The sequence below is a fragment of the Sarcophilus harrisii genome, chromosome 1 (genome assembly GCF_902635505.1).
Source record: "Sarcophilus harrisii chromosome 1, mSarHar1.11, whole genome shotgun sequence".
NCBI lineage: Eukaryota > Metazoa > Chordata > Mammalia > Dasyuromorphia > Dasyuridae > Sarcophilus > Sarcophilus harrisii.
The window spans coordinates 268,986,934-269,009,507 of NC_045426.1; the positions used below are offsets into that span (position 1 = coordinate 268,986,934).

The window sequence follows — 22,574 nt, forward strand, 5'->3', positions numbered from 1 at the left end:
CGAGGGACTCCCCTCTAGACCAGCCAGCCGCCCTCCGAGGGTCCCTGCCCGCGGCCGTCCTGCCCCAGGTGCTCCTCGGGATCCCGAGGGTCCAGAGGCGGCAGGGACGGGAGGGGGGACCCGGGCCTGCGCCGGGGGTCCGGGTGCAGGCCCCAGGAGAGGGCGCCCTGCCCTCAGCACCGCGCATCCGGTGCCTCTCCCCGGCCCAGGGCGCCCGGGTCTCGCTGGGCTCAGCCCCAGCCCCGACGCAGGTAGGGCCAGGCCGCGCCCCGCCCCGCCCCTCCCTTGCTGGGGCTGCCGCGTCAGACTGCACCGCCCTCTATGCCCCCCCCCCTCCTCCTCCGAGTCCGGCTCCAGGTCCTGCTTCTCCTCCTCCTCCCCGGGGTTGGCGGCGGCCGCGGCAGCTGAAGGTCCGCAAGTTTTGACAGTTTGGCTGGGCGAGAGAGAGGGGCGCTCCGTACCGGGCGGCGGGACACGCGAACCCAGCCTCGCTTGTCCGTCCTCCTGCCCGCACCCTCCCGCGGTCCCCGGCTCGCCTCCCTGGGCGCGGAGACCGGAGCGCCCCGGGTTCTCAGCTTCAGCCCAAGCTGCCCGGGAAGGCGGTGTGGCCCCGGCGCTCATCCTTCCTCCTCTCTGCCCCAGAGGCAGGCACTGAGACTCCCGGCCGAGTCGCGGAGGCACCATGTCTCGGGGTCCGGAGGAAGTGAACAAGCTCACCGAAAACACCTACAGAGTAAGGGAGTGGGGGGCCCGCACGGACCCGCGAAGTTGTGGGAGGGAACTGAGGGGGGCTCTTCTGGGGGACGGAGGAGAGACCCTGGGGGTTCCGTGTTCCGCAGCTCGGGAGCGATGCCCAGAAGTTTGCTGGGAGATGGGGGTCGGGGGGCGAGCGAGAAAGGCGGGGAATCTTCCTGGCATTGGTAGATTGATGCTAGACCACCTCTTGTGTCCTTGGTTAGGGGAGAAAGAACAGAAACAGTCCCTCCCAGCGCGGAGGTGTTGGTTCTTTGGTTCTCTCGCCTCTGGGCTGGGGGGAATAAGAATTAAAGGAGCAAGAAAGGGGAGAGGAGGGAGTAGGAGTGAGAGGAGCTGTTGCGTGGTGAAAGAAAACAGTCTTTACCTATCTCCTGTAAGCTCTGCTAAAAAAAAAAAAAAAAAAAAAAAAAACTCCACTCCTAAATTCCCATTGCTAGGTTTTGTGGCAGATATTTCTCCCACTTTTATTCCTGAAGGGACGCCATCCAAGAGAATCAAACTCCATTTACATTCGTCCCAGTAGTCAGAGGTTGACTTGGATTGAAGTAAATAGCCAGATTTATCGTCCCAAGAGGCAAATGTTGATCAAAGCAAGGATGGTGCTTTCCAGCAAGATTTTTTTTCTGCATAGACATTTATATAGAACTCTTTGGATTTAAGGGACATAAAACTAGTCTTTTAAATAATAATAATAATAATGAATTTGCTGTAAAAATTTAAAACCCTGGGAAAAGGAGCTTCCCTTGAAAAGTTTTCCATTTTTCATCAAACCACATGAAAATTATAGTTAAAACACATAAAAGTAGCAGTGGCATTACTATTACATGTTTTCCAGAAGCCGAAAAAAGGCATTCAGTGTGTCGTCTTAAAAAATAATAATAATACTTGCAAGTATGTGAAAGAGAAACTCCCCATTTAATTAAGAATTACCAGGTGAGCAATAGCTCATTTGTAGTTCCTGCAGCTGAAAAGGCTTTATTGTAGTACACTCATCTTGTTGGATTTTACTAAAGTGGCAGTTAGTCTACTTTTCAGTGGATCTTGAAACACCTTTTTCTTTTTATACCTTCTCTCATGTTAGACTGGTCTTTGATATATGCCGGTTATGATTGTGAAACATTTTGAGTCAACAAAAACTCAATGTTTTAATAAAGTGGATGTTCCTTTTTTTAAGTCATGATTAACATTTATGTTTCTTAAGGATTTTTTAAAATATTCAATAATGTGTTTTACATTTGTACAAGCATTTTTTCCAGAAACAGACTTATGACTAGTGATCTATTCAGTAATGAGATACTTTTAAGTTTAAGTATTTGTAAGTGAATTTTGAAAAATTTTGAAAAAAGATACATACTTAATTATTTATAGACTGCAGAGCAACTTTTGTTTTAGTTGGATGTATAACAACTTTTTAATAAATATTTGACTCAGATATATGACTCTCCTAAACTCCAGATTTTTTTTGAGGCCTACATTAAGTTTTATTTTTTTTATTTACCCCAAGATTTAGTTTATGTTGCCTCAGTGAATTCTCAAAATGAGTTTCCTGGGTAGGAGATTAAAAATGTTTCCATAGTTTAACCCCATGGATTCCAAAGACTTTTAAAGTGTTTCTTCATATGTGTGCCCAAAATGCACCTCCACTTTATTTTAAATTGTTTCATTTTTTAACATACCTTTAAGCACACATTGATTCTGCCCCTACCTGACCTTGGTATCAAATTAAAGGCCTTGTTTGAGAAAATTGTGTGTGTGTGTCTGTGTATGAACGAGAGAAATACCATGGTTGATAGATTTAACAAGGTCATGCTTTGGGGTCCATTAACCTTGACCAAATTGCTTCCGTCATATTTATATTTCCTTTCAGAGTTGGCAGGTTTTTAAATTTCCAGAGACTTGAATGTTAATATTTTATACTTAAAATTGAAAAGATATCTTGGGTTAGGTCAATATATTGAGGATTTGTAGATACATATGAACATGTGTGTCTGTGTGCCATACACATTTGGTATAATGGATAATGTTGGACTTGGTATCAGAAAGCGCTTAGATACAAATGCCCCCTTAAGCAATTATTAGTGTCATCCTGGGCAAGTCATTTAACCACTTGGGCATAAATTTCCTCGTCTGTAAAATGAGGATTGGATTAGGTTCTAAAAGTTCCTTCTAGTTTTTCAGTTTCTGATTTGTGATTTTCTGAAACAAATGGGAAGTGCCATCCTCATCTAGAGAATTATAGAGAATGACTATGGATCAAAGCATAGTGTTTTCACCATTTTTGTTTTGTTTGCTTGTGGTTTTTTTCCCTTTTGATTTGATTTTTGTTGTGCAGCCATGATGAATACAGGAATATGTTAAGAAGAATTGCACATATTTAACCCATGTGGGATTACTTGCTGTCTTAGGGAGGGAAGAGAGTGAGAGAGAAAAATTTGACACATCAGATTTTGCAGAGGTGAATGTTGAAAACTTCTTTGCGTGAATTTGGAAAAATAAAATAGTATTTAAGGGAAATATATATATAATTATCCAGATTAATCCTTTCTGGAGGCTCAGCCTGGTTGATGACTGATTGTAAACCATATACCTCACATGTTGGGGGGAATTGTGAATATAAATCTACATATTTAATATTTTTTATGTGTTTTCCCCCCTCTTTTTATTCTTTGTTTTAAGGAATAGCCTTCTGGGAAGATAAGGGATACATTATATCCCCTATACTTTGCTCCTAGTACACACTTAATAATTAAATTTTTTTCATTCACAGGGAAATCCAAGTGATGTAAAAAATAAAAGATATCAAAAAACAAAAATATATTTTAAAATTTCGCAAACTCCAGTTCTATGACATTCCATCATTGTCATCCAATGACAGCTAGTTAGCTCTGGGCCTAAAGTTGGAAAACCTGAGTTCATATCTTACTTTAAACATTTAGTAGCTACATAGACTATAAATAAAACATCTTAATTTTTTTAAGTTGTAAACCTCCCTAAGAGCACAAGGAGCGAAGGAAAGGAATAAGCACTTACAAAATGTTTATTATGTGCACACACTATGCTAAATATTTTACAAATATTATCTCATTGGATCCTTACAACAATCCATAGGGGTAAATACTGTTATTGTCCCCATTTTACAGTTGAGAAAATTGAGGCAGAGGTTAAGTGACTTTCCTGGAGTCTCACAACTTAATGTGTGAGGTAGAATTTGAACTGTGGTCTTTCTGACTCCTAGCCTAGCATTCTATCCATATAGCTGTAATCTCTGAAAGACCTTGCACATATCTAAGCTTAAGAAATGTTTGATGATGATGATTAATTTCAGTCATTTTTTTCCTCAATATTTTAGATCTATATTTTTATTTAGCATTTGGGAATGGGAGTCTAAATTTACCATGTAAAAAATAAAACAATTTAATCTATGCAATATAAAACTGAAGGTGATCATGGATGGTTTCATTAAACCATGACTGTCCCTTACTTTTTGGCGTGTTCAGATTGAAAGCCTTGAAAACCTCAGTTACTTATCTTCTGTATTCACTATAAACAAATCTAAAGCTAAACCCTATTGAAAGGAAAATTTGTATGGCCAGGCATCCCTTGGAGTGCTTACTACAATTCTTTTTAAAGTGTTTTCTTTTCTGAGTCTTTTGCATTACCTGCCAACCTGCTTTATCTTTATAATGCAAAACATAGCATAACCAGGTGCATTTACAAAAGCCAGCTCCAGGAGTATGTGGTTTGCAGAAATAGGTTTTAATTTCTTTATATTTTAAAGTTCTCACATATCTCTAACTTTGAAGGAACAAATGCTGAAGAGGAAGAAGAAATTGCCCCTTTGTTTGTCTAGCTATCAAGTATCTTTATCTTTAAATGTTTATTTGTTTGGTTTTTTTTATGTGGCTTTGCAAATATTTAAGATGATATTCTCACAAATTTAAGTTAGGTTTAAGGTTAGAATAGGAGTTAAAGGTCACCTATTTCAATGCCCTCTCTTTACAGATGAGGAAACAAAGTGGTTTGACTATAGCCACTTTGTTTTTGGTTTTCAGCCATGTCTGACACTGTCTCCATTTTAGAGTTTTCTTGGTAAAAGTTTGCCTAATTCTAATTCATTTTACTAAATGAAGAAACTGAATCGGAGCCAAGTGACTTGTCCAGGGTCACCTAGCTAGTAAGTGTCTGAGGCTAGAGTTGAATTTAGGAAGATGAGTCTTTCTGATTTCAGTCCCTGGTTCTATCTACTGTTCGACCTAGCTGCTTCTACTAGGGCCATAGCTAATAAGTTTCAGAGGAAGAAATTGGACATAGGTCTTTCACTGTAGTACTTAACCACTACACCTTGGTGCATGTTCAGTCTCGTGAATTTGTGTGATAATACTTTAAAAACAAATGGAAATTAATAAACACTAAAATGTTGAAGAAGGGTAATATTAGGAACAAATGCAAATTTTGTCAGTTTGATTGTGATTGTTTGGGGAGTTTGAGTTAAATTCTCTATTCTGAATTTGCCCTCACACTCTTGTTGTATTGCATGGTTTCCTGATGCATATATGTATCTTAGTGACACTTAGAGGAAACTAAGCTTCAGGGTGTGCAAGCATATGATTAAATAGAGCTACATAACCTTCCTGGAAGTTAGGTGTTGAGGAAGTCTTTGATAATTCATGGTTATGACATCATCCAGCCACCCTTTCTAATGCTTTCCCACCCATACACTATAGAATTTGACCAAGAGCAGGATAATGCCATTTTCCTTTACAAATTTTTTCTATCTAAGTGAGGGTATTTAAATGTTCAGTGGTGACAGTGAAGAAGAACTATCGATTATTCTTCACATTTTTACCTTTTAACTTCTTGCTTCTAACTAATTACTCAATTAAACTACTAGCTGCATTTTGGCAATTTATGAAGACATCAACATTTTGTGTCATTCATCCCTTTAAATCTTAGCACTGCATTTTTTTTGCACCTAACTAAATTGGATTTTATAGTGTTTTCCTATTATGATTCTTTTTCTCTTTTGCAGCTTATTCTGTGATTTGTAAATGAAAGCCAATGCCAGATTTCTATTACTTTATAAAACACATCAAGTACTGTAATACACAGGTGCAAGTTATTTATTTGAAGTTTCAAATTGTCTCCACCTTCCTTCCCCTGTTACTAGCAATGCTTATTACATCAGCTAAAAAATATCTGACATTCCTCTCTCAGTTTTTTTTTTTTTTTTAAGCTAGTCAGTTTTTCCCAAAAATATGTGCTTTCATCAGGTTTACTCAAAGGAACTTGGGTCATAAGATAAAAGAGGATTTAACAGCCCAAGGCTCTCCCATTCTAGGGCCCCATGGTGACCGTAAAGGGAAAGGAGGGAAAGCTTCTGAGAGAGATTACTTGTATCAGTAGCTTCGTTCCATATTTCAATTGGCCCTAAATTAATCAGAAGAAAAGCTAGGTAGGTTCCTGGCTTTTGATCAAGAAAAAGCCTAAGACATGCTTTCTGTTAGAAGCACTAAGATAAAAATAATAATTTGGCTTCAGTGGATCTAGGATTTCCTCAATATGGATATTCTTCCAGTGATCTATCCCATCCATGACTGCCTATCCTTTTTAACTTTTGTCTATGCTCTCTCATAAATTCTCCACACAGGATCCACCTGTGTTGGGAATCTTTTCCAGGGTCTTTTCATGCTTTAGAACTGGAAGGGACATAGTTTGGAATAAAAATAAATACTAGAACCCAAATATGCTGACTTCCAGTTCTGTCTTCATAATGCTACATTAATTTCTATTAAGTTTTTGTGACATTTATAGATTAATACTATTTATTTGGCAAGTGGAAAAACAGCTACAGAACTATCAAACAACTCAAAATGTTACATAATATTAGAACCTATGTCATCTACTTCTAAGTTTAGTGTACTTTTCATTAAATAACTATTCAATAAAGGAATTTTTAAAAGTAGCCAAAATTTAATATTAACATGTGATATTTTAATGGCCAGTGTTTAATGCTAACATATAATTTAATAACATATTTAATATCTAATATACTTACATGGTATTTTATGTTATTGTGTAATATTTTAACTTATATTTGGAAAATGTGCCTCATTGGAAGTTTTTCCACATTTATACCAGAAGTTATGAAAGTTAGGAGACAGTACGGTTAATTATATCACGTAGAAGTTCCCTTTCACATTTGTACCTTTGAACATAAAATATAAACTGCAAACTAACTTAAAACTTGAAATATTATACTACCCAGTGTGACTTAAGGAAAATAAGAACTATGAATATCTTTATGCCACTATTCATTTTTTAAATGTTAAATTTCACAGTTAATCATAAATTACTACTTTTAAGTGTATAATATTCCCAGTTCTTGGGTTAAAAACTGTTGGAAAGGCATAAAACCTGAAGCCATCGAGAACATATATATATTGTTTGGTTAGGTGTTCCTTACCTGCCTTGTCTATTGTTTTGAAAAGGTGTGTCATGAAATAAAAATCAGGGGAGTTTACAGGAAAGTACTTTTTTTTCCCTGAAATGGGCCTCATTTGTTTGGAAGCCCGAGACTACTTAACAAGTAACAGGAACTGGAGACTAGCTTTAACAGATGAAAGAAAGGACAGTGATTTCAGGTGAACTATATTTCTTTTGAGTTCCACCAATTCTTCACAAATGCTACTCTTAATAATCATTTCTGGAATAATTCTCTTGTATTTTCTTTGTCTGTACACCTTGTGTAGATTACAGTAGGATCCCTTTGAATACTGTGCATTTTAAAAGTTTCATGTGATATGATTCTTTTGTTTTAACCCATAAGTTTTTATTGATGGTGAAGCATTGAGTTGAATTCTTCACATCATACATTATTCTCTATTAAAAGTTTTTTTTTTAATTTTTTAACTACAACTGTGGTTTAAATATGGAGTAAAAGGTACTTTTTGCTAAGCTCAGTATAAGAATATAAGTCTGTTTAGAAGAAAGATATGGCTATAACCTCTAGGTGGTTTCTAGGAATATATTATTACTGAGTATAATCTTGATACAATGCGTAAAACACCATCCAATCTTTGTCAACCATTTTATAACAAATGTATATAGCTTTTTATTTTTTTTTTTTAATGTCCTGTCCCTTAGAGTCACTTTTGAGGTTTAGAACTTTGAAATTCTACTCTAATCATAGTTTCATATATGTACAGAGAATTCCTCATGAACACACTATTTATCAATGCTGGTCAACATCTATTCTGATTTTTTTTTTTAAATTTTTTATTAAAGCTTTATATTTACAACTGAAATCATAAGTATTAATTATTTGGAATCTTGAGAGATTAAATAAGCACACACCCGATCTTCTGAACTTGGTAAACCTCTCATGTTCATGGTTGTAAATTTTTGTCCTTTCAGCTTGTTTTTTTATATGTTCTCAGTTGACAGTGATATATGTACCTCTCTCTTCTAGACATTTATTCAGAGAAATAGAATGGCATAAACATGAGTCCATAGCCACCAGTTATTCTCTGCCCTTTATAAATTGGAGATAGTCTCAGAGAAAAGGAGCTGGCATTAAGGGGGACTGAGAAAGACTTCTTGCCAAAAGTGTGATTTTAGCTGAAACTTGAAGATGAACTATTAGATAAGCAAGGGAAATTTTTCAAGTGTATACTTACATGAAGATTTCGTGAAAGAAGTGCCATCATTGGGTCAAAGTTTATACAGCAAGTGATAGAGCTAGGATTGCAAATCAAGTCCATCATTTTTTCCATTGCATCCCAAGAAAAGAGGGAAAAACTATAGAAAGGTAGAAGTGAAAAGAAAAGAGAGCAAACAAAAACACCAAAAAATAGATTTTTTTTTTTGCTATCTCAGAATGCCTTCAAATTTTTTTTGAAATATTGAGTAGACCTATTTACCCAGAGCATAGACTATATGAAAGGAATAATTTGGAAGACCTGAGGCTGAAGCTGGATTGTGGATAGTCTTGAATTTTAAGCTAAGGAACTGATATTTTATCCAATGGGCAAAAGATAGATTTTTAAGCACAAGTTCTCTGTGCATTAGGAAGGTTATTTTACGCTAGGTAGCTTCAAAAGCTAGAACAAAAAGAAGAGATACCAGATAGAAAGTTATTTTGATAGTTCAAGAAATGTATGATAAAAAGCTGAATAATAATAACTTACAATAGGAGTAAAAATAAAATAGATGCTGGACATAAAAAGGTTAAAATCAATAAGACTTGGCAACTGGTTAGATATTGGAATAGGATGCAAGGGAGAGTCTAAGATAACTTGAATTTTTCAAACTTAGGTAATAAAGGGGATGAAGGTACCATCATCTGAGAAGGAATTATCAAAGAAATAGAAAAAGAAGCAGAAGGTGTAATTGTCAGAAGTAAAGGATAGACTTGATATGGGGAGTGACTTGAGGCAGTGAGACCAAGCAAGAGAACATTTCAGTAGTTCAAACATGAAATGATGAGAGCCTGCACCAGGGGGTTAACAATGTCAGAGGAGGGAAGAGAGGGATATTGAAGAGATGTTACAAAGGTAAAACTGAACTCATCTCTGCCCCTACCCCAATTCTGAAACCTCCCCTCTTCCTAACTTCTCTATTAACTATTGAGAATACTATGATTCTCTTAGTCCCCCAGATTTATGCTCCTCAGTATCCCACACCCCCCTACCTCATATCCAAACAGTTTCCAAGTCCTATCATTTCTGTCTTTGAAATATTTCTTATGTACATCCTCCTCCATTCTGACACTTAAGCTATCCTAATGTAGGTCTTCATCACTTCACTGCTGGTCCATTGAAGTAACCTTTCTTGAGCCTCCTTGCCTCAAATCTCTTTCCCACTCCAATCCATTATCTGCTCTATCAAACTGATCTCCTAAAAGTATAGATCCTACCATACCAGTCCCTTCCATGACACTAACCTTGTTCTTCATACAAAACTCTTATCTCCGGATCCAAAACAGTTCCAGTTGATCTGTAATGAACAGAACCACTCAGAGAAAGAACACACTGGGAAATGAATGTGGACCACACCATAACACTTCCACTCTTTCTGTTACTGTTTGTTTGCATTTTTGTTTTTTTCTTCTCAGGTTATTTTTATCTTCTTTCTAAATCCAGTCTTTCCTGTGCAACAAGGTAACTATATAAATATGCATACATATATTATATTTAACACATATTTTAACATATTTAATATGTATGGGACTGGAAGGGGGTGGGGGAAAGGAGGAGAATAGTTGGAACAGAAGTTCTTGCAAGGGTCAATGTTGAAAAATTAACCCAAAATGTTTTATATATAAAAAGCTATAAATAAAAAATAAATCAAAAAAACTCCATCTTGCAAATCCCAAGCATTTTCATTGGCTGTTCCCCCATACTTGGATTTTTCTACTTAGCATTCTGAAATTTTCTCCCTTCTTCATTAATTCCTACTTTTTGGCTTCCCCAGTTTCCTTCAAATCCCAGCTAATACTCCACCTTCTACAAGAAGCCTTTCATAATCTTCCATAATCTTAGTGCCTTCCCTTTTAGACTACTCCCAATTTATTCTGTTTTATATAGTTACTTGCATGTTATCTCCCCTTTTATATCCATTAACTCCTTGAGAGCAGAACTTTTTTAAAAAAACTTCTTTGTATCACCAGAGCTCAGCACAATGCCCAGAATAAATGTTGAATGAAAGCTCATTGATTCACTCCTTCCCTCCAGTCACAGAAGAAAGATTCTCATCAAAATTAATCCTATTTTCTCCCCCTTGATCCCATTCCTCCCTGCCTTCTCTTGGATCTTGATCTAGTAAACATTCCTTACTACTCAAAGTTTTTCATTTGCCTATAATAATACTCAGATCTCTTATTTTTAATTAAGCTTTCACTCAATCCTTCTACCCCATCTACATATCAATCGGCTCATCTTTTTTTCCTATCATTTCTAAAGTTCTTGAAGAAGCTTCCTTCCAGCTTCCTCACTGTCAATTATCTCTTCCATTCCTTGAAGTCAAATCTTACCTTACCACTCTACCGTGACTCTCAAAGTAAGCTCTAACTCCCCAATCAAGAAATCAGAACTCATCCTCATTGAATTCCCTTCAGTTTTTGTAACAGTAGAGTTTGGGGGATTTTCTTTCCTCTTTGGTTTCAGAAACACCCCACCTTTCTGATTCTCCTTTGATTTTTTTTTTTATCTGTTTCTTTCTCTTGTATCAGGATTTCTTTATAACTCCTTAATGAGAATACTTCCCAAATTTCTGTCCTTGTTTAACTCTGTATATCCTTCCTTTGCCAGTCGTATTTACTTCCACAGGTTCAACTATAACAACCATAGAGATTACTCTGAAATCTTATAGAATCTCCAATTCTATATCTCCTCTAAACTCTAGACCTCTACCTCCTACTGCTTACAAATTATCTCCAACTGATTGAGCTTTCAGTAACTCAAATTCAATATAGAAGCCCAAACTGATATTTTTCTCCTTAACTCCTACCCTGTTTTCTGACTTCACTATTTCTTTCTGGGATCACATTCATCCAGTCTCCTATGTTTAAAACCCTGAAATTATTTTTGATTTTTATATCCCATATCTCTCACAACCAGTTGATTTTACTTCTGAAACCTGACTATCTATTCCTTTCTTTTAGGTCCCACTATCTTTAATTAAAAGTGCTCAATTTTTTTTTAATAGCAGCTCTTTTTGTAATATTAAAGAACTAGATACTAAAGGGAGTACTCCTCAATTGGGGAATGACTGAACCAATTGTGGTATGTGAATGTAAAGAGATATTATTGTGCTTTAAGAAATATATAAATATAGAAGAGGGGCAGCTAGGTGGGGCAGTGGATAGAGCAAGTCTTCTAGCAAGTCACTAGCAAGACTAGTGAGTCTTGAAGTCAGGAGGACCTGATTTCAAATCTGGCCTCAGACACTTAACATTTCCTAGCTGTGTGACCCTGGGCAAATCACTTAACCCCAATTCCTCAGCAAAACAAAACAAAAATTAATAATGGAACTGGTAACATTTTCCACACTATAATTGTATTAAGAAGGTAATTCTGGAAGACTATAAACTAGCAGGTTATTTTAGATCATTTCTCTTTTGCCTTATACAGTACTTTTTTCATTTTTGTTTGGAGAAAAAGATGGTATAAACCTGTGATTTCATTGGTTTACATTATTCCTAGTGAGCAAATTTCTTCTAGTAATTCAGATCAACATATACTCTGGAATGTTACACTTTGATCGGTGCAATTAGACATTAAAGATTTGCCCAGGACCATGCAGCCAGTATATAGTAGAGGCAGAACTTGAATTCAGGTCCTCCAGACCATAAAGCCAACCCTCTATCCTCAGTACCAGTATTACCTCTCCTTATTCATATCATCCAGGCTCAAAACCTTGGAATCATCACTTTACTCTCACCATCTATTAATGCTAGAGTATATTGGACACAGGTCCAATTATTGTTCCCCTGCTCAAAAGCTCTCCATAGCCTCTCTGTCAGCTTTTGAATTATGTACTTTTGCCTTATATTCAAGGCTCTAACAAACCTTTCCAGCTCCATCTTAAATTATACTTCCATGTGCTCTATACTTCTGCAAAGATTGCAGGGATCCTTCATGATTACAAAAATTCCTCCTGCTCCATTTTGCATTTACAATCATGTCATCCCATTTACCTAGTATTCCCATTACCATATTTCCTATCCCTCTCCCTACCCCACATTACCCCTGCTATCCTCACCAATCTGTGTTGAAATGTTTATTCTTTAAGGCCCAATTTAGGCATTGCTTCCTTAATGAAATCCTTTCCAATCTAATTCAAACTTAATTCCAATTTAGATCTAACAACATTTTTTTTTTTTTGCATTTTGACTCATTTATATCCTAATTTGTATTATGATTATCTTATATTTAACACATTGCTTTCTGTTTGAGAACATTAATTAAGGCTCCAGAAGCAGAATTTAAAAAAAAAAAAAAATTGGCTAAAACAACAACAAAACCCTAGTTACAGCGTGTTGTGGGGGTTTTTTAACTTTTTTTTAATATGGTAAATTGAATGAAAAATATTTGTCACTTATAGCTAGCCCTCCTCAATTAAAGTTCAAAGTCTAAAAAAGAACAATACCCCCAAATCATTGCCTAAGTAAGGAACTAGTATAGCTCTGATATCCTTATAAAGTCTAAAACTTGCTAACTGCCAAGAGTAAAAATGCCTACTTTCTACCACTTGAAAGCTTTTTTGGCATTGTCCCATAACTATAGCACCCTATGGACCTTGAACCAGTGTAATTTTCTGCCTTTAAGCTCTAAGTAAAAAAAATTTAATGATCTTATCCTATAACCAAATGTAAAACCTTTTTTTTTTTTTTTAAGTATTTAAAATAGAATCACATTTTGCAATCCAGTGGCGAAATTGGATCTCTTCAATTGCCATTGCATTTTCTTTGATTCAGTTACTTTATTTTTTAATGTTTTATTGATGCTTTTTTCCATCAATGTCACTTCCTCATAACCCCTTTTGTCCTTCTTTCTCCCTTTCCCCACACCTTGGAACTCTTTTGTAACAAAGAACAATTAAGAAAAAATAAATTAGCATGTTGATTGTAACTGACAAAAGATATATTCTACAGTTGGATCAAATATGAAATTTTCTCTATTTGACATTCAGAACCTTTCATTTCTTTCTATCTTTCAATCTTTCTTATTCTTTATTCCGCACCCACTTACTCCAATGGCATTATCTTCTTCAAGCACAACACTCCATCTCCCCATTCTAGATATTTTCACTGATTGTTTCCCAACTTGGAATTCTTCTGCTCTCATTTCTTGTCGCCTAGCTTGCTGATTTTCTGAAAGCCTCAGCCAAATTCCTACCAACAAGAAGCATTTTTCTACCTTTCTTAATCTTATCATCTTCTAAGACTCTCTGCAATTTATCCTATGCATATCTTTATTGTACATAGTTGATTACTTATTGTCTCCTATACTGGAATGTGAACTATGCGGGAGCAGGGACTGGGGATGCATTGTTTTGTGCAAGGGACAGCAGGGAGGCCATTGTCACTAGATTAAAGAATTTATTGGGATCAGTAAGGTCTAAGAAGGCTGGAAAGATAGGAGGAAACTAGGTTATCTATTTCTTTGGTTTATTTGGTTTGGGGCATTTCTTTGTACCCCCAGAGTTTTGCATAGTCCCTGACACATAGTGCTTGTTTATTGTGCTAAACATAGTGCTATATTTATTGACTTGTGAATATTCTAAAGTAAGTATTCTAAAATCAAGACTGCATATTGAACTGGCTTAATTTTGATGTTTTAACAAGTATTCATTAACTCAAGAGTTAGAGAATTAGAACACAATTCTTTCATAACAAATGAACACCTACATTTTTTACCTTCTTTGTTGTTGCTTAAGGTTAGAATTTATGTCTGAAAACCCCAGTCTATTCCAAAAAAATTCTAACCGCATAAATCCTTCCAGGACTGTTTTGAACCAGTCCAGATGACACACTAATGGACTTAATGGAAAAGAGACATTAGGTCTCAGCTGTGCATACAAGTACTCGTTAGATATGTACAACACCTCCTCTTTGCCAATACACAAAGACCTTCCAGTGTCATGCTGTTGAAAGAAGTCAAGGCAATAGAGTCTGATAAAGAGTTTCATAATCATAGTTTGATGTCATCAAATTTACTGATGCCTTTTGTTAATGCCAGTGTCCTCAGTCCCACCACCACCATCATTCATCAATAAAATCCTCAGTTATACCCAAAAAGTATACTTCAACAAAAGAAACCAACACACCAGCCAGTCACATCTGACATTATTTCCCTTTACATTATTTGCCATCAATGTTTTCTTCCCTACTGTGGCCTTCATTCACTTGAAGAGAAAAGCTTTTCCTGAAATAATTTCTTAACAATCAGAAACCCCATATATTTAAAAAAAAAAAAAAAAAAAAAAGATGAAAGGAAGAAGAGTTCAAGAGGATGTTCAGACCAATAAGAAGACCCTACTTTTTTTTTTAAGCTGAGGATTTTTTTAACAAAAACTTCTAAGAAAGAGGTCCTGTATTTTTACCTAAGAGTAGTTGTTATGACAGTTTCAAACTGGGCAGTGTAACTATTGGATTTGCTGGTTTATAAATGGCTTTTTCTTTTCCATTAAGTTCTAATTAATATAGAAAAAAAAATCACCAAAATAATGATTATGGATGCTTTCTTGGATTTTCTAGACTGGTTCCAGCGTTCAGAAAGGGAAACATCACTAATTTCTCTTTTTCTGTAGATGTTGTTTTAGCTTTGTTTTTGTTTCTTATTTCTGTTAACTCATGTTTCCCATGGCCCAGGAAGTGAAAGGTGGCCATACTTGGAATTTTTCATGGAAAGAAAGGATGCCTAATCTAATACATAAGGCAGGATCTAAAAAAGTGACCTCATGGAAAAAAAATAAGCCTGGTGATCCATAATCTTCAGGGAGAGCTCTGATATTTCTTTCTGAAGGCCTGTTATGGTTCACTAGGTAGAAGCTGAGTCTAGTGATTATGGGTTGGAGAGTTGTTAATATGATCTAATGAAGCTGGAGGCAGTGGCCTTGTTGCCACACACTCAATTTTCTTACCTAATTGGTCCACTGGGCCATGGGATTTATCAGTAGTGTTTTCATATGTGTTAATTAAGATAAATAGAAGCCAAATACAGCTGGCTTACCTGTAAAGACACATTTCTAAGATGATCCAGATATATTATTTTAAAATATTACTAATAGTGTCATATAGTATTCTACATTAACCATAAATTTTGACTACACTTCTCTGACTTAAATGATGAAAAATTACCTATGGTGACATTAATCTATAATGTAAGTGAATCACTAAAGATTAAATCATCAATTTAGTTCTTGAAAAAAAAATTTTTTCCATTCTTAGAGAGATTATCAGCCTTTTTAAAAGCTGACACAGTTTTTAAAAAGTTGTTTCTCTCTGTCTAAATGAGAATGGCCTTGTCTGAAAATAAAGGAAAATTCCTCCTCATTCTTCAAAGAAATCGATTTCTGAATTTCTTGTGATATTGTTAAAAAATAAAAAATGTTTTCTATCCAAGTAAGATTATATAGGAAGTTAAAGTGTACATTTTAAAACTTCCAAATGAAAAGAGAAACATATCAAGCAACCAAGTAGTAAAAGTTTGTATTTATATAGTTCGAAGATTTTACACAGTGCATAATATTTCCACTCAATTCATGAGAAAACTGAAGCTCAGTAAAGTTAGTTTGCTCAATTATACCTAATTATTAAATCAATACAGAACTCTTTTCTCTGTAACATTTGTATTTTCATGTGCATATAATACTTTCAACTTTTCAAAGTACTTCCATATCATCTCATCTTATCTGAACAGTAAGACTGTAGAGTGAATTCTAATATATTATATTAGGAATTTTGAACAGGGAATTAATTATATTGGTATAAATTTATAAGCTATCAATAAATACAAATTATCAAATATATGATTTAATACATTGCAATAATTTGTTCTGTGTTTTCCTCTGAATCAGTTTATGTACTTGTAAAATTGTTTCATTTATTAAATATATTTCAATCTTATCAAAATTTGTTCACATGAGAAACTTCACATAATCTTGAGTTAAAGATCTAATTTTATGAATGGTAGACTCTCAATTCCTATCTGGACAATTAAGGGATTAAACTAATATCTGAGGAATGCCTCCTGATTCTACATTCTGTGATGTCTATGAAAAAATAGATATTAGAGATATTTCATTATTTTAGTTTTTAATCTTTAGGTAATGTATAATGTAAAAACTAGCACATTATCCATCAGAAGATATAAAGTAATCCAAAGAGATGATCAAAATCATATTTTGCTTTGGAATGCATTTTAATATTTACTTTATTTGCTCATTCATTAGAAGATAAGAATATAAAGAGAGTAATGATATCAACAAGCAGTAAAGGAGGGGCAGTGGGAAAGTATGCTGGATTTGAAGTCAAAGGGATCTGGTTTTGAATCTCAATCTTGCCTCTCTGACTTTGATCAAGTTGATTCACTCCTCACTACTTAAGTTTTCTCATGTGTTTAAACGAGAGAGAGAGAGAGAGAGAGAGAGAGAGAGAGAGAGAGAGAGAGAGAAACAGAGAGAGAGAGAGAGAAACAGAGAGAGAGAAACAGTAATATAGATGATCTGAGATTCCTTTCTGCTCTAAGTCCTGTGATTTTAATAACATTATGAGTGTCCCTTAGATCAGAATCTCATGGTTGGATGATTCCTCAGAGACTATTTAATCCAATTTGTATTGGAATGAGTATTTAGTCTACAACATATGTTAACAAATGATCATCTAATTTTTGCTTCATGATCCCCAGACTTTCAAGAATATATTTTATCTTTAACTGGTTAGACACCTTTTTCACTTACCTTTTTTATTAGTGGATTTTTATTGATTAGTTTTTGTTTTTACATCATCCTCCTTTACCCCTATATCTCTCCCAGAGAACTATCCCTATGAGAGAGAAAGAAGATAAAAGTTAATGTAGCAAAATCAGTCAGCAGATTGCAGAGATGCATATGCCATCAGATTTTTTCAAAGTAGAGGGGAAGAGCTCTTTAGTGCTAAGCTTGCTCTTTATAATTTTGCAACATTCACTTTTGACTCATGATTATTCTTTCAATTTATATTGTGTATATATTATTTTTTGGCTCTGCCTTTATTTTTCATCAGTTTGTGCATTCTCTGTATGCTTTTCAATATTCATCATGATCTTTTTTTCTTAAAACAAAATCATTTCCCTTACGTTTAAGATTGTAATTTAGCCATTTCCCTATCAATAGGTATCAATGTTTCTAGTTACTTTATTACTATGAAAAATGGTCTATGTGCCTAAATATTTTGGTTTATAGGGAGTCTTTATTTTTATTAGCAATCTCCTTAGGGTAGATCCCTAGGAGTAGTATTTCTGAATCAGAGTATGGATATTTTGGTCACTTTGTTTTCAGAATTTCAAATTGATTTCCAGAATGTAGGGTAGGGGAAGCTATGTGGTAAAGTAGATAAAGCATTCAGCCTGAAGTCAGGAGGACCTGAGTTCAAATGAGACCTCAGACATTTAATACTTCCTAGCTGTGTGACTTGAGTAAGTCAACCCCAATTGCCTTGAAAAAGAAAAAAAAAAAATAATAAGATATTAAGACAGAGTGGGGGGGAAATTGTAAATTCCTTCATTTATCCCATAAGATACAATTAATCAAAACCAGTCATTTTTAGGAGAGTGAGTGAATAAAGAAGAATGGGAGGAGATCAGTTGCTACCCTGTAAAATAAGGATTTTGGACTAGACTTTCTCTAAATATTCATGTAATTCTGTTCACATAAAATTAAAAAGGTTTTCCACAAAGAAAACCAAAGCAACCAAAATTAGAAGAAAAAAGTAGGAACCTGGGGGATTGTAGCTAATTTCCCTGAAAAATATCTCACTCCTCAACCAAAAGAGAACAGAATCAAATTTGTAAAAATAGGAACCATTCCCCAATTGATAAATGGTCAAAAAATTTAAACAAATAGCTTCAATTTCTTCCTCTGAAAACTATCAATACTCATGAAAAAATACTGAGTCACTAATAATTAGAGAAATACAATTTTAAACAACTCTGATAGCACCTCACACCCATTGACAAAGATGACAGAAGAAAAAGCACAAAACATGACAGATGCTGGAGGTGTTGTGGGAAAATAGCTACACTGTTGGTGCAATTGTAAACTAGTCTAACCATTCTGGAAAACAATTTGGAACTTTGCCCAGAGGGCTAGAAAACTGCAAATATACTTTGACGCAGCAATACAACAATAAGTAGCATAATATCTTTTACATAGTAAGAGTTTAATAAACATTTGACTTATTAAAAAGATGGGGACAAGATTTGTTTAGGAAAATAGCCATATTGCAAATTAACTGAGGAACAATTTTTAAAACATCTGGCATTCTTAATAGACATTTTAAAATAGATTTCTTTGGCTTGGACATGTAGTGTCATTGACTTAGAGAATTCCCAGTGTGGAAATTCCTCCCCCGGTACAATTATGGTAACTCTTCTGTATATTAATGGACTTAGAAATAAAAGAACTTTTATCCAGTCACATAGCCAGAAAGAAACATTTATTAAGTACCTGCTATATTCTAGGCATTGTCCTAAGTGTTGGTTATACAGAGTCAAAAGACAAGCCCCTACCCTAAAGAAATTCACGATTTTAGTATGAGTCAGAGATAAAACTTAAACTTTGTTCTTCCTTATTCTAAGCTTCTGACACCATTGTTTCCTAATTGTCCTCCTACTTAAGTCATATTTCCATTAGTTAGGTGCCACAATATATGTGTACTCATTCTCCAAATAATGAGTTTCTGCTCTTGTTTCCAGTTCTTACTACCACAAAAGATTGTTCACCTCGCCTGACTCCCTTTATTGGACTATTATCTGTGTCCTTACTGTGGTCTTCTTGCCTCAAATCTCTCCTCTTTCATTACATCTTCCACACAGATAAAAGGAAAAGTTTGTCTATGTCAGTCTTTTGTTGACAAAAATTTATTAGTTCCCTCTTGCTAAATAATCAACTGCTTGCTTTCTCACTCAGAATAAAACCTACTCTATAGAATCAAAATAATGTATATTTTTATAAAATCATAGATTTAGAGCTCAAAGGGATTTCAGAAAATCATATAGTCCAACTCCTTCATTTTACAAATCAGGAAAGTGAAACCAAGAGAAATTAAATAACTTGGCCAAGATAACACAGGTAAGTTAAGTGATAAAGATTCAAACTTCTAACCCCAAATTCGTCCTCTTTCCATTATCCATACTACCTATTTATTGCTTCTAGAATAAAATACAGACTCTTATTCAGCACTTAAGGCCAGTTTGGCTACAACTGATCTTTAGATTGATTTTACATCACTTCTCTATTACCCCAAATCCTCTATATTCTAGCCAAACCAGCCTACTTTTTATTTCCTGTATGTGTCATTCTGACATGCATCTCCATATCTATACCCAGTTTGGTCTTCCATACTTGACAATTCTCCCTTCTCTCTCTTAAAATCCGTAGCTTCTTATGCCTGAAAAATTGTTGATCAATCATTCAGTTGTCTGATTCTTTTTGAACCAAGAATCATGTACACCAGGTTTGGCTGTCTTCCATTATCTTCAAAGTCTGTCCAACCTCATGTTTATTGCTTCCATGATACTATCTATGCATTCATTCTCTGTCTCTTCTTTCCTTTTGTCTTCAGTCTTTCCCAACATCAAGGTCTTTTCCAGTGAATCCTGCCTTCTCATTATGTAGCCAAATTAAGTTTCAGCTTTAGCATTTGTTCTTCAATGAATAGCAGAAATTAATTTCTTTAAATACTGACTGATTTGATCTCCTTCTGTTCAGAGAATTCTCAAAAATCCTCTCTAGCACCAAAATTCAAAAGCATTGATTCTACAATGCTCAGCATTCCTTATAGTCCAACTCTCCTAGCCATACACTGCTACTGCAAACGAAAAACCAGGTCAGTTTGACTAAGGTATCTTTTAATTTCATGGCTACAATCAGCATGTACAGTGAACTTTGAGCCCAAAAATATAAAATCTGAAATTGCTTCCCTTTCTCCTCCCTCAGTTTGCCAGGAAATGATAGGATCACTTGCCATGATCTGAGGGTGATTTTGTGTTTGTTTTTGCTATGTTAAGCTTCAAGTCAGCTTTTCTACTCTCCTCTTTTACTTTCATCAAGACGCTTCTTAATTCTTTTTGACTTACTGCCATCAGAGTGTTATCACATGAATATCTGAGGTTGTTGGTATTTCTTAATTCTGGTTTTTAATTCATTCAGTGGTATTTCACATGATGTACTCTGCATATAAGTTAAATAAATAAGGTGACAGTATACAGCTTTGTCATAGTCCCCAATCTTAAACTAGTTTTTTGTTCCATGTTTGGTTCAATTTTATCTGCTTTTTTATTTGCATACAGGTTCTTCAGAAGATAAGTAAGATGATCTGTTACTTCCATCTCTTTGAGGACTTAATACATTTTGTTGTGATCTACACAATCAAAGGCTGTATTTAGTGTAGTTAATGAAGCAAAAGAGATGCTTTCCTGCAACTCCCTTGCTTTCTCCATAATCCAATGAATGTTGGCAATTTCAGTTCTAGATCCCCTACCTCTCTGAAAATCAGCCTGCTCTTCTGGTAGTTCTCTGTTGACATATTGCCGAAATCTGCCTTGCAGAATCTTAAGTATAATCTTGTTGACATTTAAAATGAGTGCAGCTGATTCAATAATTTCAAAATTACTTAGCATTACCCTTTAGGATTGTAATATAGTTTGATCTTTTCCAATCCAGTGGCCACTGTTGAATGTTCCAAATTTGCTGATATATTAAAAGCAGCACTTTAACAGCCTCATCTTTTAGGATTTTTAAATAGCTTTATTCTCCAAGATATTTGGTTCTGGATCAGTAACTACACCATCATGGTTATCAGTAATGTTAAAATCTTTTTTGTATAGTTCTTTTGTGTATTTTTGTCACCTCTTTTTACTCCCTTCTATTTCTGTTAAACTCCTACCATTTTTGTCTTTTATCATGCCCATTTTTATATGAAACTTTACTTTGAAATCTCTCATTTTCTTGAAGAGATCTGTCTTTCCCCATTCTGTTATTTTCTTCCATTTCTTTGTATTGCTCATTGAAGAAAACCCTTTAACCTTTCTTGCTTCTCTCTGGAATTGGGTATATATTTTCCTTTCTCCTTTACCTTTTGCTTTCCTTCTTTCTTCAACTATTTGTTAAAAAGTCATCAGAGCCATTTTGCTTTCTTGCTGTGCAACAAAAATTGCTGTGCAGTATTTTAAACTTCTTTCTAAAGTTCTTGAGACACTATATACCAGAGCTAATCCCTGAAATCTGTTCATCACTTCTATTTCATATTCATAGGTCGCACTTATATAGTTTGATGGCTTTCCTTACCTTGTTCAAGTTTAATGAAAATCCTGGTATAAGAAGCTCCTGAGTTCAGCCACAATCATCTTTAGGTCTTGTTGTAACTGATTATGTGGGCTTACTCCTCTTCTGGCTCCCATTACAGAGAGAGAGAAGGAGAAGAAAAGAAGAAGAGAGGCCCCTGCTTGTGTTGGCCATGCTGGTATGGTAGAACAGAAAAAGGAGTTCCAGACTCCATTCCGGATGGCTTTTGTACTTAGACTACCAAAAGCTACATCAATGGGCACAACCTTGGTTTCCTAAACCACTTAACTCTAAAGGATAATTTTACTACTCTCTTCCACATACCTTTTTTAAGAGAAACGGTAGTATAACCTAGAGTATAAGGCAGGGACTTGAGTATATGTTATTCTTGCCACAGGGCAAATGAAGCAAGCCCTATACTTATTAAATTTAACTCTTTCAAGTGGTAAAATATGTATTTTGTATTTCAATCATTTCATTTGTGATAACAAAAATCTTATACTTTAAAGATGAGTTAAACTAAGAAAAATTATTTATTCTACTTTAAAAGACTCTAAGCCCTACAGAGAATAGCATAACATTTATTGCTACTTAAGAGTCAAATTTAGCCAGCCTAAAAATGTAGTAGAAAAAGTTTCCTAATAGTCTTCATTTATCAACATTATTTTGAAGTATATAACAGGGGGGAAAAGGATGGCCACCAATTCTAATATTTTACTTTGGAGTGAATCAAATATGATGTGGAGAATTTGAAACTTAAAATATAAAGTGAA

At 35.2% G+C, this 22,574-nt stretch overlaps 1 protein-coding gene across 1 annotated transcript in view; it reads left to right on the forward strand.

Annotated features, from left to right (window-relative positions):
• The first annotated feature begins 365 nt into the window (after nt 1–365).
• Nucleotides 366–22,574, forward strand: part of BAIAP2L1 (BAR/IMD domain containing adaptor protein 2 like 1) — a 122,727-nt gene continuing 100,518 nt past the window's right edge. Inside the window, exon 1 of the mRNA XM_003761491.4 lies at nt 366–733. Within this exon, the coding sequence (XP_003761539.2) occupies nt 683–733 (51 nt within the window). The 5' untranslated portion in view covers nt 366–682. The remainder of the gene's footprint in view (nt 734–22,574) is intronic.